The 16,981-nt window shown below is 41.4% G+C and overlaps 1 protein-coding gene across 4 annotated transcripts in view; it reads right to left on the reverse strand.

Moving 5' to 3' along the window:
* Window positions 1–223: 223 nt before the first annotated feature.
* MXD1 (MAX dimerization protein 1) overlaps window positions 224–16,981 on the reverse strand; it is a 36,654-nt gene continuing 19,896 nt past the window's right edge. For 3 of the 4 annotated variants that reach the window (XM_011945251.1, XM_011945250.1, XM_011945248.1), the window contains 3 exons: window positions 7,630–7,744; window positions 5,757–5,916; window positions 224–5,066 (listed from right to left, as the gene is read on the reverse strand). In XM_011945251.1, the coding sequence (XP_011800641.1) occupies window positions 4,879–5,066; window positions 5,757–5,916; window positions 7,630–7,744 (463 nt within the window). In that variant the 3' untranslated portion in view covers window positions 224–4,878. The remainder of the gene's footprint in view (window positions 5,067–5,756; window positions 5,917–7,629; window positions 7,745–16,981) is intronic. The other variant, XM_011945249.1, reaches the window with a different exon arrangement.

The raw sequence follows: 16,981 nt of genomic DNA on the forward strand, positions 1-16,981 counted from the left end.
GATGGGGCAGTGGAGAGGGTGGGACTGTGGCTAATTCTGATCAACAAATGGGCTCACTGGAGCCACACAATCTCAATCCTCATCACAGGCTCCAAGGGCTGAAAACTTTTAGCTAGTGATGTTTCCCTTAAATTAAAAGAAAAAAAGAAATCTGATGAACGCAGTTCTGCAAGGACAACCATGAAAGGGTAAACTGGGATACAAAACATTGGAAAGACCACAATTTCTTTAATAATGAAATAATTTATTATTTGTTAACGGTTGAACAATACAGTTTACATACACACAGCAAAGATTCTCTAAAACATGTAGTTTCTAAAAATGCATGTGCTAACTGTAGTAAAAAGCACCATTCTCTATGGTCTTGACACAGGATTTACATTGGCGTCATATTTACATAAAGAAACATCTGGAAACAGAATAGCATGCCCTTTCATCTGCTGCTCCCCTGTCAGGCTGTATGTAGCATTAGGAAGATGGGCCCCCCAAAATGATGGTAACAGCAATATTCCAGGAGCACCAGTTCTAGGGATGGGGGTAAAGGCAAGTTTGGTTGTCAGGTAAAAGCTAAAATGAAGAATGCTCCCTCAACTTGCCACCCCCCAGAGAGAAGAAATCAAAATGTAAAAATCTGGATAAATCTTAAAATTGGGTGCCTTATGATTTCTCACTTTATGATTTTGAGAGAAGGTCAGATAATCTCTTCAGCCATTCAATAGCTGAATCTAGCAGTGCCTGTCAATTTCTTCTTTCAGAAGAATCTGAGAAAAATCATCCATGTAATATTGATAATGAAAAAAATCATGATAAATCACCTATTGCACACCCCACCCTCTAACCCAGTTATCTTTGAAAGCAAAGCATCCTACAGTCTATAGATATCAGAGGATGTAGAATGAGAAAACCACCTCATCGAAAAGGGCCTTTGGGTTGTCTTCTACCAGGAAGAGTTTTTAAATAGGAGTAGCCAGCTACTAGACACGCTCAACACGCTGCACTGGAGTCAAACATAGAAAAAGAATAGATTGACGTGCAGGAAATTGCGTTTAGCCTTTTACTACCTGATGTTCAACACTCAGGGAAGGCAAAGGGGGGCAGACAAACTTGGGGAAACAAAGAAGAAACAGAAAAGACCAGGATTTTAAAGTCTCCTGTGTGGTTCATGAAAAAATAAAAAATAAAAAAAGACCAAGACTTGGGGGAAGAAGTAGACTGTAAAGGACAATGATAGTGGTATTCTTGCCAATACAGTATGGTATAAAAACCTAAACAATAATGTCTGTGTGTGTGTGTGTGTGTGTACAGACACTTTTCAAAAATAAGTTCTCTCTTGAAAGGATGGGGAAGAGGCAAGAAGAAATAAGCCCACAAAATCCATTCTCAAGCTCTAAGATATTGCTAGACGGTTATTTTGAGCATCACAGTCCTACCTAGTTTATACTTTTTTCTTTTTTCTTACCCCCCAGGATTTGCTCTTGGCCACTTTGGGGATGCAGAAGAGAGGCCCATAGGAAACCTAGGTCGAGGCCCCTTTGTTGCTTTTGAAAAAGTAGAGGTTAAAGGAAAATGCCCACCTTACAAAATAAACAAAACAAAAAAACACTCAAGTGGCCAACTGCAGGATGAGGGCCTACTTCATGTTCAGTTCTGAATCAACACTGAAATTATTTTCATCTTGGGTTGACCGGGAAAATCTAGCTCCTGCCTAAAAATGTGATGCATTTTGAATCACTAAACTAGCATTAGGTGTGTGACTACAGAAAGGAGCCAGCAGTTGCTATCAGCACCTTGAAGAATTCAAGATCTCTGCTTAGCAAAAGAGAACCAAAATAAAGACACCCTGGGTGCTCGGCCCACCATTCAAAGCCAACAGGGGATGGAAAGCTATGTTTTCAGGATGTTACAGAAGCACACATATATATTTTCTCACTGAATGAAATTAAATTAGACTGCGTACTCTTATTTTTCCCACTTGCACTATGATGGTATCAATAAGAGTGCAGTTTAGATTTTTTTAGTTTTTTAAAATCAACTTTCACATAAAAATATGCATGTGCCTATATTTATACACGTCTATATTTACGTACAATTGTCAAAGTCTTAAAGGCTGGAGTTTATATCTTTGCCCATCCCCTCCCAACCCCAAATCCCTACTAGAAAGGTTTTCATCTTGCTTAAAAAGACAAAACAACTAAAAAGACTATAGCTCTTAGCAGTCAGGCTGGTGGATCAGTGAATGAGAGAGGATAGACTGGCAAACCAGGGCTGCTGGTCAGCAGCGGCGGGGAGGATGGGGTCAGGGGATTAGCTGCCTTGGGCTGAGTTTGCTGGTCCTGAAGATTACAGTTTTGGTTAGAGAGAGAAGCCTGTCTAGCATGCTGACTCGGTCTACCTCGAGCTTTGAAAGTAATGTCTAACCCTGCTGTCAGTTTATCACAAGTGCATTAAAAATATAGAGATCTATCAAGTTCCACATTTATATGCAATCAAATTGAAAAGGACCAGACAAACAGTGCAAAGGTCAAATAATTACTGTTTTATATTGGGACAGTACATTTCAGATTTTAACCAAAAGACAAAAATGCAGTTTAACTCAAAGGCACAACAATTGAAACACAGAAAATAACGGCATCTCTTGGATGCCTTATTTCTAAATTAAACAAAGAAGTACACAAATTTTGTTCCCTTCCCTCCCCCAGTGCAAGCCCACAAGCTTTTTCCAAAGTCTTGAGCTTTCGATGCTGTCCCGCATCGTGGACTTGTGAGGCGCTTGGATGTAGCAATGAAACAAAATGCTTGAGAGGTCTAGTGAATGGCATTCAAAAGGGACCTCAAAGTGCAGACATATCTTTTTCAAACATGTTACAGGCTGAGCTGGCTCTGTGAACACCATCACTCTGCTTAAAATCCAGGAAGCAGGCTTTAAAAATGCAAAAGGCATACAAGTTGTATTTCAGTGCAAATCTTTAGCTGGTTGTTGGAAAAGATTCCAAAAATTAAAAAAAAAAAAAAAAAATCCTTTGTGTCACCTGCCCCTCCCCCCAGCCAAAGCTGAAATGAAGAAAAAACAAAGAAGAATTACAGATGACTTTGGAATCATTTAAGAATCCACTACTTCCAATTAGAACATTTAGAAAAATACATTAAAGAATCATTTTTTAAAATACATAAAAGTAATCCTGCTTTTTGAGATTGCTCTTCGGGCATAGAATGAGCTTCCGTGGGGAGTGCGTTTGAACTTTGACCTTAGCAGTGTGCGAGGTGCAGACGCTGGGGGAGCTTCAGGCTGTGGTGTGCGAGTGATCGCAGGCCAGCAGGCGCGCGGGGTGGGGGGGGGGGTGGCTGCCCGCTGCCGAGTCAGCCATTGAGCCCTTAGGTCGCAGTGCGTCCATGGATTTTAGGAATGTTCTCATCACTTTGTGACACACTCTGCTTCAGCATCACAGATTTTACAAATGGTTCAAATTCAATGAAAAAGATTCGCCAGAGGCTGAAAACATCAAGACCTCAAAAATATGAATGCAAAAATATTCAGGGGAATGAACTAATTTTGTAGATACCTACATACAAAGTTTCTAGAACATCTATAAAAGCACAAAGTCATAAGAATTTATTTTCCATTACATTAGTTTATATAAAATGAATAAATAGTATTTATAGATTTAATGTGTCTTATGTACATATACATGTGCTCTGTTTTAGCTTAAATAAAAATGCTACAAAGTCGGAGATCACTTAAGGGAGAAATCATAACCAAAAAGAAAAATCAGCCTTTTAAACTATCAACCCAAAAGCCTCCATAAAGAAGTTTCTGGGTGTGTCCAAAAATAATCAATAAGGAGAGGAGTTCTAGTAACGGTGTACCATCCTCTCCTGTTCACCTGCAACAGAGTAGAAACGTGGACTTTTTCTTTCACTGATAATGGCTACTAGCTCTGCTAGTGCCACAGCTCAGTTATTGCTGAAAGTTCAATAGGAAAATAGATTATAATTGGACCAAATGTCACTTATTTGGGGGAAAAAAAAGGATAATCACTGTGTGTTAAGTGGGAAATGGAGATCTCATTTATCTCTGAGGTAGGAAAAAAAAACGTTCCAGAGACAAGTAGCATTAACAAAGTTGGAGGGGAGAATGTGCCTCGAGATAGCAGAACACAACGAGGTCCCAAGAACATCGCACAAAAATAGATTGTACCGTTTTGTTTGTGAGAACAAACAATTTGGAACTTTGATGAGCTGTGCAACCCCAAAGACACACTATCACGGTGTCCATTTTAAAGTGAGAAATACTGCTCCCATCCACACGCAGTGCGTCGGGGGAATGAGCATGCGCAGTGTGAAGGGCGTGTTTTCTAGAGGTATTCCTGACTTCCTCACTGGTGGTGAGGTCCATGGTTAAGTGCTCTTAAATGCCGCTTTCAAAGCTTTGGAGTTCTGAGATCAGGATCTCAATTTCAAAAGTTTGTTTCCTTCAGTTTCCTAAGTACAAGACACACTTGGACGTTCCTCCTAGGCAAGTAACATAGTAAGCCAGAAAACTGGAAGAAAGGTCTGGGAGAGGACACGAGGAGAGCAAAGAGGGGGACTGCTGAGATGTGGACATTGCTTACTCGGTCTAAGAATTCTTGGATGCTTCAAATTGATTGGAATGTATAGTCTCTCAGAGACAAATTTTTATGGCGAGTAAAAGAGAAGCTAGTGGATGCAATCAGAAGCCCACAATCCTAAGCACTTCCTTGAAAACAGTTACAAAGCTGATTTTGGTCAAGGTGGGACACTGAAGTTTACGTGCAAGGGAGTTGTGGGCAGGTCCAATACGTTACCTAATCAGAACCAACAGGGAGAACCTTCAAGGAGGCAGCCGCAGTGCCCACTCTCTTAGAGACCAAGACATGCCTTGTGACTGTCCTGCAGCTTTATTCTCTTGATGCTGGCGCTGGAATAGCCCTCATCACTGCCGAGGCTCTGCATGCTGCCCTGCTCGTCAGAGTCGCTCACGCTGCTGCTGCTCCAGTCCAGATCACCCGTGAGATAGTCCATGCTCTCCACGTCAACGTCGATTTCTTCTGCAGGGAGGACAAGAGAGAAGAACACTGATGAAAGTGCTCTGCAGAAAACTCAGGCGCAGTGGCTCATGCTTGTAATCCCAGCACTTTGGGAGGCTGAGGCGGGTGGATCACTTGAGGTTAGGAGTTTGAGACCAGCTGGGCCAACATGGTGAAACCCCATTTCTACTAATACAAAAATTTGGCCGGGCGTGATGGCTCACGCCTGTAATCCCAGCACTTTGGGAGGCCAAGGTGGGTGGATTACTTGAGATCACGAGTTTGAGACTAGCCTGGTCAACATGGTGAAACCCTCATCTCTACAAAAATACAAAAATTAGCCAGGCATTGTGGTGTGTGCCTGTAATCCCAGCTGCTTGGGAATCACTTGAACCCGAGAGGCAGAGGTTGCAGTGAGCCAAGATCACACCACTGCATTCCAGCCTGGGTGACAGAGCAAGATTCTGTCTCAAAACAAAACAAAACAAACTCAGGCTGAAAACCAACCCCAATCAAACCCTTCTGTGGGATGTCACCTAACTGTTAGCAGGGAGGAGGAACCTGTCACTGGAGATCACACTGTTCGACTTCTCTACATCATACCCAATGTCTTAGTTCTTCTTACACTCTGCCTCCTGTCCGCAGCACTGAACCCCTGCTCTGGAAGTGGGAGAGGACAAGGGAGACAGGAGGAGAGCGAGAGGGGCTCACCCCTGTCGGAGTCGGAGCGCTCCGAGGAGACGGTGGAGCCGATGCTGTCCATCCGGATCCTCTCAATGCCTAGTTTCTCCAGCTGCCTCTTCAGGTGTCGCTGCTCTCGCTGAAGCTGGTCTATTTGATGAACGGCTTTTCTGTCACAATCTTCAAGTTTCTGCAAGTCAAAGGGGTAGTTGTTGGGCCCCACAAGGAGATTTCTAAATGGTCAATGCCCCCCGTGTCTTCCTTTCTAGCAGTAGAATGCGCCAAACTTCTTCAGACGCCTTCTGGTGCCACTCGTCAAGCTTCTCCCTGAGACAGAAGTCGACTGGCCAGTGACTCCTGGCTTCGTCTGACTCTTCAGCATCGCCAGTGCTGGGGGTACTTGTCCTGTCACAGGGATTCTGGGACACATGGTGGCACCCTGGTAGCCCTCAGTTTTAGTATCAAAAAGACTGCAGGCAGCAGCCCCCAACCTGATCTCCCTTGTTTGCAGCGATCCTCTGAACACCTGATCTCTGAACTAGAAAACTGCACGTGATGGGAGCTTAAGAAACATGCTTCCATTTAAAACTATGTTTATTCAAGTACATGTCCCAATTACATAAGCACTTTTTTGTGTCATGCCAAATCTCAATTAACTTCTGTTTGTTAGCAGGAAATAATAGTCCCTTTTGATGTCCTGATTCTAATTTGTCCAACAGAAGAGTTTAGAAAACACATTTCCACATAATACTCATTTTTACAAATCTGCCCCCTAGCTTCTCATATTCTTCAGATAATTAAGAAGATTGTTTAATTGTAGCTGTTTTGCTTTAAATAGAGGTTTTCTCCCAGAATTGTCATGAATGTAGGCTACTAACCATAATTAAAGTAACATTTGTTCAACTATAATATGATTATGCGAACATGCTAAACAGGGATTTTGGCTCTGCAGACTTTGAATCCAACTCCCCTTACCCTTTGCTATTCAGGCAGCATAGAGAGTGTCAACTCTGTGCTCAACACCCTGGGAGGTGCTGGGGCTGCGAGGTGAGCACAAAGACCCAGTCCCCTGCCTCGTGGAGCATACAGTCTAAGGACTGAGACAACCCAGTGGTCACACAAACCACTGTCAAATGTCAGTTATGACAGGGCTAAGAGATACCCAGTGCCTGGACCACCTGTCACAGGAAGGAGGTCACTGAGTCGGGAAAGTCAGCGAAGGATTCTCTGAGCTAGAGAGACTTGCACTGTGATCTGAAGAATAAGTAGAAGGGAACAGCATGGACAAAGGCCCTAAAGTAAGACAATACGACAGTGCCAGGGACTGGAAGAAGAGCTGGAGAAAGGGGAATTGGGGAACAAGATGGTGCTGCAGAGGCAGGTGAGGACCAGGCAAGGCAGAGCCTGGGGCAGGCCAGGTGACAGAGCTTGTCCTGAGCCACAGAAGAATTTTAAACAAGGTCACATGTTGATTTGCACCTTGAAAGGACTGTTCTCAGGAAGCATGGAAAGCAGACGGGAGGGACCCAGAGGGATACAGGGAGACCTCTGAGGATTTTATTGCAGTAGACAGTGGGGATGAAGATGGAAGTAGACCAGGCTGTAAAATATTTAGGCCTTGGAGATGGCCTAGATATATGGCTAAGGAGCAGGAGCTATCAAGGACTCCTGAGTTTCTGGCTTGTATAACTGGATGGAGAGTTGGATGGACCATTTAACCTCTGGTGCATGGGAGTGAGAAACACTCAGCTAGGTTTTTAACATGTTGCATTTGAGGTACCTGTGATTCATCCAATAGCCAGACTGGAGGAGTTCAGGGGAGAGGACTGTCCTGGAGATATAACAACAGATAAACCCTCACTGAACAGGTAAGGATAAAGCAGCATCCCAACAATACACTTACCTTTATGTGCAATTTGGCTTTTGTTAATAAACTCAACGTAGTGTGTCGACTTGATTCGGGTCCAAGTGGCACCAGCCCCTTCAGCTTCTCCAGGCACAAGCGAAGATGAGCCCGTCTATGAAAACAAGACCACGGTAGCATCTGAGAGTTTCACAGTGGGCCAGAAGCACCCCAGGCAGAATGAGTTCTAAAAGAGTGTGAAGTTGCCCAGGCCTTGCTATGGCAAATGCTACCAATGACCTCTTGCTGAATAAACATATTTTGAACCAGACAATTCTGGTGAAAACCAATGAGAAGCAAAATCCAAGGTTTTCAAAGCTAAGTCTGTTGATAATACAAGCGTTGGGGTAGGGAATAATATCTGTTATTATATGGTCATTCACATGTGTAAATACTATATACAGCAATGATCCCTGATTCACGATGGTTCAACTTACAATTTTTTAAAATTTATAATGAGTTTATTGAAGTATTAAATGCATATTAGACTTGGGATGTTTCTTTTTTATGATGGGCTTCTTGAGACATAACCCCATCATTAAGTCAAGGAGCATATATATCTGTGGAGTTATTTGTTGAAGCTTTATTTGTAATAGCAAAGATTGAAACAAACCAAATGACCAGCCAGGAGGGAACTGGTTAAATAAATTATGCTATATCCACACCGTGGAGTACTATGTAGCTATCAAAAAGAATGAGAATGTGCTTTATGTCCTATTAGGAAAGATTTTCCAGATATATTGTGAAGTGGAGAAAAGCAAGATTCCAAACTGTGAGTATACCATGCTATCTTAAAGGCGGAGGAAAACAAGAATCTATATTCATATTTTCTTGTATGTAGACAAACTCTGGAACGACACATAAGAAACTGGCTAGGCAGGGAGAAGGCAAGTAACAGTCAGACAGAGACAAGGAAGGAAGCGAGGGGGGTTTTTACTGAGTCATTTTTTATACTTTTTGTTCTTGGAGTATGTCAGACCAATGCAACAGCACGGAGTGGGAGAGGGAAAAGAGTTAGATGAAGCAGACATGGCAACTGACTGAAGAGAGAGCACGAGAGTTGCTCCAATTTAGAAATTTACATTTCCTTGAAATGGTTTGTGCTTTATTCTAGAACCTGGAAGATTCTGTGAATGTAAGAAACAGCCGAGATTTGGGGTTTTTGCTTAAGCTTCCCACCTCCTTAAAGCCTTCCCAGGCCATCCTAGCTCACAGTGATTCCGCTATTTTCTGAGCACCACTTGTTTACACTATTCACTGGGAAGTTCACTGTACTGCCTGAATTGTTTTGTAATTGTTACTTAACGATTCACTGCAGTCTCCTTAGAAAGTCAGGACTGCAGCTTAATCATTGCTGTGCTGCCACAGTGCCTCAAACACACATGTGCTTAATAAGCGTTTGCTGAATGGATTATGTCATCTATTCAACTAGACTTTAAGCTTCTAGAGGACAGAGTCCATCTCTACTGCATCTTTGCACCTTCAGCAGTGCTCAGAGTCTTCAGGTTTTAGATAACATTCATTGCCCACACACAACCTACTGGGAGCAGAGCTTCCTGGAGTCTAGGAGGCTACCCTCCAGCTGAATTGGGAAATAATGCAATGCCTTATAGGTTTGCCGTTTTTCCTCTTAAGAATTGTACTGGAATAGCAAAAGTTGAAATGTGGACCAAAAAAAGGAAATGGCTTCACAAAGCTATAGGACAGGTGAATATGCATGATATTAATGTACGAAGTCAATTCACACTCTCCAGGGAGACTTCCAGATGTTCCCCCAAGGCAGGTCTAGTAAGCGAGCCATTAGACTTTCTTCCTTCTGAGCCTCCTGCCTCCTCTAGGTCATGAGGAAGTAGTCCTGAATTCTCCAAGGGCACTCTAAGGTTTGGCAAGCTTGAGGAGTACAGCATTCATTTCTGAGCTAGGAAGAGGTAATGGGACAAGGGCTTTACTATTTTGTAAGTCTTTCACTTGTTCTGAAAACCTGTCCATGTGGCAGAGTCATAGCAAAGACTCACCGTACAGGTTTGCTCCTCCCACTACTGCAACAGGTGGGGACGGGGAGGGGAAGGGAAGAAAACTTGTACGTAAAACATACTTGTTAATCTTGGATAATATTCTTCAACAAGAGCCATGAAAATAAATGTTATTAGAAACACTATGAGAAAGTATAATTTATACATTTATAAATTTGTCCAATTTATTTCTTGTCATAAAACTTATAGGCTAATTTTCTTTTTCTATTTTTGAGACGGAGTTCTCGCTATTGTTGCCCAGGCTGGAGTACAGTGGCGTGATCTCAGCTCATGGCAACCTCTGCCTCCCAGGCTCAACAGATTCTCCTGCCTTAGCCTCCTGAGTAGCTGGGATTACAGGCGCCGGCCACCACGTCTGGCTAATTTTTGTATTTTTAGTAGAGATGGGGTTTCACCATGTTGGCCAGGCTGGTGTCGAACTCCTGACCTCAATCGATCCACCTGCCTCAGCCTCCCAAAGTGCTGGCATTACAGGTGTGAGCTAATTTTCAAATTAGAAGAAAAAGTTCAAAAATTAAAATTATATTTGGATATTTTTCAGTCAGCTTGTTATTTGCAAAGACTGCATGATTCAGTCTGCATGATTGTCATATTAGTATTTTTATGATGTTGGTTTATATGCAGATATGAGTGTGTGAATTTTTTTAGGAAGTTTGTTCACTGATAAAAATATAATAAAGTCATCTTTTGAAGCATTGTCATTTCTAGCCGTATAGGAGTCTTGCCCAGAAAGTGCAATTTTCACTACCTAAATGTGGGTTTCCAAAGAATACTCCTAGTTGTGAAACTAGAAATAAGCCATTTGACTAATTCCAGCTGAGGCCAATACTTGTTCATTCAGTGTTTTCTGGCCTAGTTCTACAAAAATAGGACCAGAGTTCTTTCTGGATTTTTGCAGAGACCCAAAGCCAACTCTGTCTTTGGCAGGGTCTGCCTTGGCGTTCTCCGGCACCTCACAGCTGCAGCCTGATGGCTGCCCCCTGCCCACATGCCACTGCCTGCAGACATCCCCACACTGGTGCCCGGGCCAACCACAGGAGAGCAATGAAATATATTAAGTAGACTCAGTTCCATCATATAGTAGTGAAATCCAATTCCCGAACCAAAAAAAGCAAACAGACCCCTGTTACATACAGCTCCTACCAAGGCTCTCCCACACGGACACACACACAGACACACAAACAGACACACATATAGACACACAAACTCCTGGGATCTAGAATCCCTCTGCCAGCCCTGAGTACCCACGGAGCTCCCAGATCCAAAACAAGCAGAACAAACACCCATCTCAGCATTCTCTTCTCAGTTCTGACTACTTCCCTGCCCTGCTGTCCCATTTTAAACAAGGTCAAACTCCCGTTTGGGGAACTAGCAGGGGTTTTGCTATATATCCTTAACAGGAAGCCACCCAACACCTCAATCTGACCCCTGCAGTTGGCTCTCCTCCGATCACATCTTCTTCAGACAGTCTTCACTCTGTTGCCAAGAGCTACCTCCCAGCTTCCTGGCTGCCTCTTCCTTTAGCACTGATCCACACTGCTTTGTACTTAGGTCATGAACTTTAACAAACTTTCCTTCTGACTCTTCAGAAATATAACTTTAATTATTCTGAATAGGCTGATATACCTTTGGTCTACAGCGGCATAAAGAAACCAATCTTTCAACTATAATAAGTCATGCTCCCAAGCAAGTATGGCCTATAACTAGTAATAACGAATTTAGATACAACTATAGATTTTCCTCAGTAAGTTTTAAGTATCCCAAATTTTATTGATTTTTATTTAAAAATTTTTAAAAATATTCTGACTCTTTTAGTCACTATGCAACCAAACATTAATGCAGTGATTAAGAGCAAATGCCTGGAGAAATGTGGTACATATACATAATGGAGCAATATTCAGCCATAAAAAGAATGGGATCCTGTCATTTGCAACAACATGGATAGAATTGGAGATCATTAGGTTAAGTGAAATAAGCCAGGCACAGAAAGACAAACATTGCATATTCTCACTTATTTGTTGGATGTAAAAATCAAAGCAATTGAACTCACAGACATAGAGAGTAGGAGGGTTACCAGAAGCTGGGAAAGGTAGTGGGGGTGGGGAGGAGATGGGGATGGTTAATGGGTTAAAAAAAAAAATAGCTTGAAAGAATGAATAACACCTAGTATTTGATAGCACAACAGGGTAACTATAGTCAAAATAATTTAATTGTATATTTTTAAATAACTGGAAGAGTAGAACTGGATGGTTTGTAACACAAACGATAAATGTTTGAGGGGATGAACACTACATTTTACGTGATGTGGTTATTATGCACTGCATGCCTGTATCAAACACCTCATGCACCCCATAAATATACACACCTACCACATAGCCACAAAAATTAAAAATTAGTATTAAAAAACCAGTAAATGTTTGAGATCCTGGCTCTGCCACTTACTTCCTGTGTGACCTTGAGCAAATTACTTAACTCTGTGTAGCCTCAGTTTCCTTATCAGTAGAAAGAGGGTGACAAGCGCCTCCCTGGGAGGGCCGCCATGGGTACTGACTGAGACAAGGTATGGAAGCCCCTGGGTCAGGGTCTGACAGGGAGTACTCTGTATGTGGTAGCAGTTATCCTTTCAATCCTAGCTTCCTCTGTAGAAGGAGATTTACTGTGAGCAAACACAGATAATAATGGCCCTATAATATTCCTTTTACAATCAATAGGAACTCAAAAATGTCTCACTAGGCAGACAGAGGCTATCTGGCAAAATCCACTTTTCTGAACACTTCCTTGAAGAAAATGGACATCTTTTGTCATTAAAATAATTAATGGAGAATCTAATCCATTTTCTGTGGAAACACAGAAAATGCTTATGCTAAAAGTACTATTTCTTTACATTTACAAAATTAGCAAGGGTTTTATAAAGTCAATGAATGCAAAATAAAAGATTCCTTTATTTCCTATTCACATCATGGAGAGGCAGGGGTAGAAAGGATTCCAAGGTTGCGAGAGAGGCAGCTGCCTCACTTCTGCTTGCTGCAGGAGCAAGCATTCTGAAGAGCCTGGGCCTGCCTCCTTGATCTCTACTGCAAGGGCTAAAGGAAAATAAAAATAGAGGCAAATACGTATTGACTTGCGAAGTCCAAGCACATAGATCTTAAAATATCTCACGTGCAATAGCAAGAAGAAAGTATAACATACTGAGGAGCAAATTTAAAATAGGTTGGGAAGGATCTATGGGAAGAAAACTATAAAACTTTCTGTTGAAAGACAAGAATATTTGAATAAATGAAAAAAATAGCAGATTCCTGGATATGAACCCTCCAAACAAAAAATGTCAATGTTCCCCAAGTTTGTTTACAAATTTAACACAATTCCAAGAAAAAAACTCCCAACAATGTTCTTTTTAATGCTGGGACTACACTTCATCTAGAAGAATAGATGTGTGAGACACTGCCAAAATTTTTGAAAAAGAAGAATAATGAGGAAGAATGTGCTGTACCAGATATTAAATTGTATTATAAAGCTTCAATAATTAAAAACAGTGTAGTACTAATACAGGAATAGGCAGACAAATCAAGTGAACAGGATAGAAATCCCCAGAAACAGACCTAAGAATAGATAGGAATTTAGCACATAAAGGAGATAACGCCATAAATCCTTGGGGAAAGAATGGATTACTCAGAAAATGGCAAGAGAGTGAGGAGGTTAACATCAAAATAAATTCCAAACAGATTAAAGATTTAAATATAAAATATATGCAGATATCACATATTTCTGTTGTTAGTCTTCCTTAACTCTTGCCAGCCATGAATTACGGAAAGTAAATATCCAAGTGAAGGAAGTTATTAACGAAGAAGGTGCCGAGCTGTCTGAGGCACCAGCTCCTACCAGAGCTTTGGCACTGATAGAAGGCACCTGGGCTAACCTGCGTGTCTCAGACAATTCTGTCGGTAGCTCTTCACAGACCATGCTTCCTTGATTCTATCTATGAATCTCTCTCAGGCTAGTAGATCTGCAAATTGGGGAACAGATTCAACAGAGTAGGATTATTAGGTAGATGGTGCTATCTGTAGATAGTGCCTCCTGTACTTACTTAATATACTATCCTTAAAGTTCTTCCTGACTTGGATGTAATCAAGACCAGAAGTGGTACCAAATGAGGGGTGTGTGGGTATGTGTGTGTGTGTTTGAGGGAAGCACTGTTATCTGTGATTACTTCTCTTCATTGAAAGTGTAACAGGCTGGGCTGGGCGCGGTGGCTTACGCTTGTAATCCCATCACTTTGGGAGGCTGAGGTGGGTGGATCACTTGAGGCCAGGAGTTCGAGACCAGCCTGGGCAACATGGCAAAACCCCATTTCTACTAACAATACAAAAATTAGCCAGGTGTGGTGGCGCACATCTGTAATCCCAGCTACTTAGGAGGTTGAGGGACGAGAATCGTTTGAACCTGGGAGGCAGAGGTTGCAGTGAGCTGAGATTGTGCCACTGCACTCCAGCCTGGTGATGGAGCAAGACTCTGTCTCAAAAAAAGAAAAAAAAACTATTATGTTATGTTCTGCTGCTTTCTTAGGTCCCAGGCTATATTTTCTTTTTTTTTTTTTCTGCATTGTCAACCAGGCTGGAGTGTACTGGTGCCATCACAGTTCACTGTAGCCTCAACTTCATAGACTCAAGCAATCCTCCCACCTCAGCCTCCTGAGTAGCTGGGACTACAGGTGCACGCCACCACACCCAACTAATTAATTAATTAATTATTTTTTTTTGGTACAGATGGGTCTCACTATGTTGCCCAGGCTGGTCCTGAATTCCTGGGCTCAACTGATCCTCCCACCTCGGCCTCCTAAAGTGCTGGGATTACAGGTGTGAGCCAGTGCCCCCAGCTAGTCTTGGGATACAATATTGAGTAAGATCAAGTCCCTGCCTTTGAGGTAATTAAAATTTAGTTGGAGTGCTCAAACATGTAGATGAATTATTGCAGAATGATTTGTAGGAGCTACATTCAAACCCTGACAGATATCAGCTCCCACCTAAAGTTATAGAATGGGCTCCCCTTTGTTCTTACCAAACATGTTCTTTCTTTTTCCTCACCCTCAAACATCCCATCTGACTTATTTCTAAGTTTTCATAGCCTATCATAACTTTCTTTTCCTTTCCAAATAGATCACCCTAAACAGGGTAGCCTATTTTGAGGTTTCACCATTTTATCACCTATCTCAGTGTGGGCACAGAGTTACCCAATTAAATAGCGTCTTAAATCCTATAAGATAATTGGAGGTTGAACAAAAATAATTTTAGATATGGGTATGTATGAGCTGTATAATAAGGAAAAGAAGGTATTTAGTAAAAAATAAGAAGGAACAAGTCTTATTAATGGGACTCGTAAAACTAATCCCTTAAAGTGTCAAGGGTCACAAGAGATTCTGCATTGAGAACAAAGCCCTACCAGGTGAAGATGACAAGTCATGCTTTGAAAAGGGAAAAAATACTTTCCTTCTTTTTCTAAAATGATCCCTTTATAAACAATTGCCAAGTGCATCATTATTACCAACTTAATTGGAACCCTAAAAGGTTTTGAAGATTTCTCAGTTGTGTTGATAAATCTTTGTAGAAAATACAAAGATATTAATATACTCAGTGAATAATACATAAATAGCAGTTCACAGTGGCTACATTTTGGAGAGATAAGATCACTTCTTTATTAAAGCATAAAATACGTAAGTACACCTCATTAATATTTCCTTTTTAGAGCCTAATTTTCAAATGCAACATATATATTATAATCGTACTTGTTGGCTCTATCCCACTGTTTGACTATTAATGCCTATGACAAAAAGTCAGGGAGTAGCCCCAGAGTTCCAGGTAGGAGACTGGAAATTGGTCAAATGACCAGCGTGTGTCTCTCCTCCAAGTCTTGCCAAAGGCAGGTGTCATCTACTCAAAGGTTATAGTACAAGAAAGATGATTCTTGTGGTACAAATGTGAGTTCTTCTCCAGACCATCAATATAGACTGGATTTATACACTGATCCCTGTGTCTCTCCTTCGTAATAACCTTACCCCATGTTGCAACAAACATGGACTTGTTACAACATCCCAGAGTGAAATCTGAATGTGGTCAAGAAAGTTCAGAAACAATAAGAGTGATGCAACACATACCACAACTCAGGCCCAGCACAAAAGTCAGGCCCCAGCCCTTCCGATATGAGGGACTCGGTCATTTGAAAAATCAAAATCCAAAAGGAACAACTACAGGGACCTGTAATCAATTAGAATATTCTTCCAGAAGAGACCTGACTGAATTAGTTTCTCATGCCAGACCAGATGCCACTGAAATACTGCTTGACCAAATGGAAATAACAGCTTAGACTGGGCTGCGGAGTCTTCCCCATGGAGCCACATTTGCTGAGGGGCTCATTGAAAGGCTTTATTTTAAAGTGGAGGAATTCTCAGTTAAGAGAAAGATATAGCAGAATTATCATCAACAACAAAATATTTAAATATTTTTATATTCCAACAATAATCAATTAGTTAACTAAAATGGGAAACCAATAGCAATCTAAAAATACACAAATCCAGGAATACCTTTTACAGGACATGTATAAGACCTGTGTGGAAAACTTCGCTACAAAACTTTGCTTAGAGACAGATCTGAATAAAGAGAGATCTCAATAAAGACGCACACCAAATCCTGGATGAAAAGATCTAATATATAAGCATGAACTTTTCAAGGTTAATTTATATTGGAATCATGCAATGTTAATTTTTAAACTCCCAAAAGAATTTAGGGGTTGGGGAATTCATACATTAAAGTTTTTTCCAGGAAAAATAAACTGGTGAAAATAGATAAGAGCATGGAAAAATAAAAAAAGGAGAATGCAAGGGTATGTATTGGCATAGGAAGAAGAGATGGATCAATGGACTGGAAGAATAAGTCTAGAAAGAGACCTAGCCATAAACAAAAATTAAGTATACACCAAAGGCAGCAACTTGAATCAGTGAGGGAAGACTGATTCTGTAAAGCTAAATGACAAACTGGACAGTTATGTGACAGAAAAAGTGTCAATATCTTTCATATACGTCCTTTATATTACGGAAACTTTTTAAAATAAAGAAAAAGATAAATTCTTCAGTAGAAAATTGGGCAAAGGTTATTGAATAGACAATTTGCACAAAGAGACGCACAGAGTCAAAGACATCAACACTGCTCAACTATGCTAGTAGTACAAGAAATGCAAATTAGGCCGGGCGCGGTGGCTCAAGCCTGTAATCCCAGCACTTTGGGAGGCCGAGACGGGCGGATCACGAGGTCAGGAGATCGAGACCATCC

This window comes from Colobus angolensis, unplaced genomic scaffold (assembly GCF_000951035.1).
Source record: "Colobus angolensis palliatus isolate OR3802 unplaced genomic scaffold, Cang.pa_1.0 Scaffold24, whole genome shotgun sequence".
NCBI classification, from domain to species: Eukaryota; Metazoa; Chordata; class Mammalia; order Primates; family Cercopithecidae; genus Colobus; species Colobus angolensis.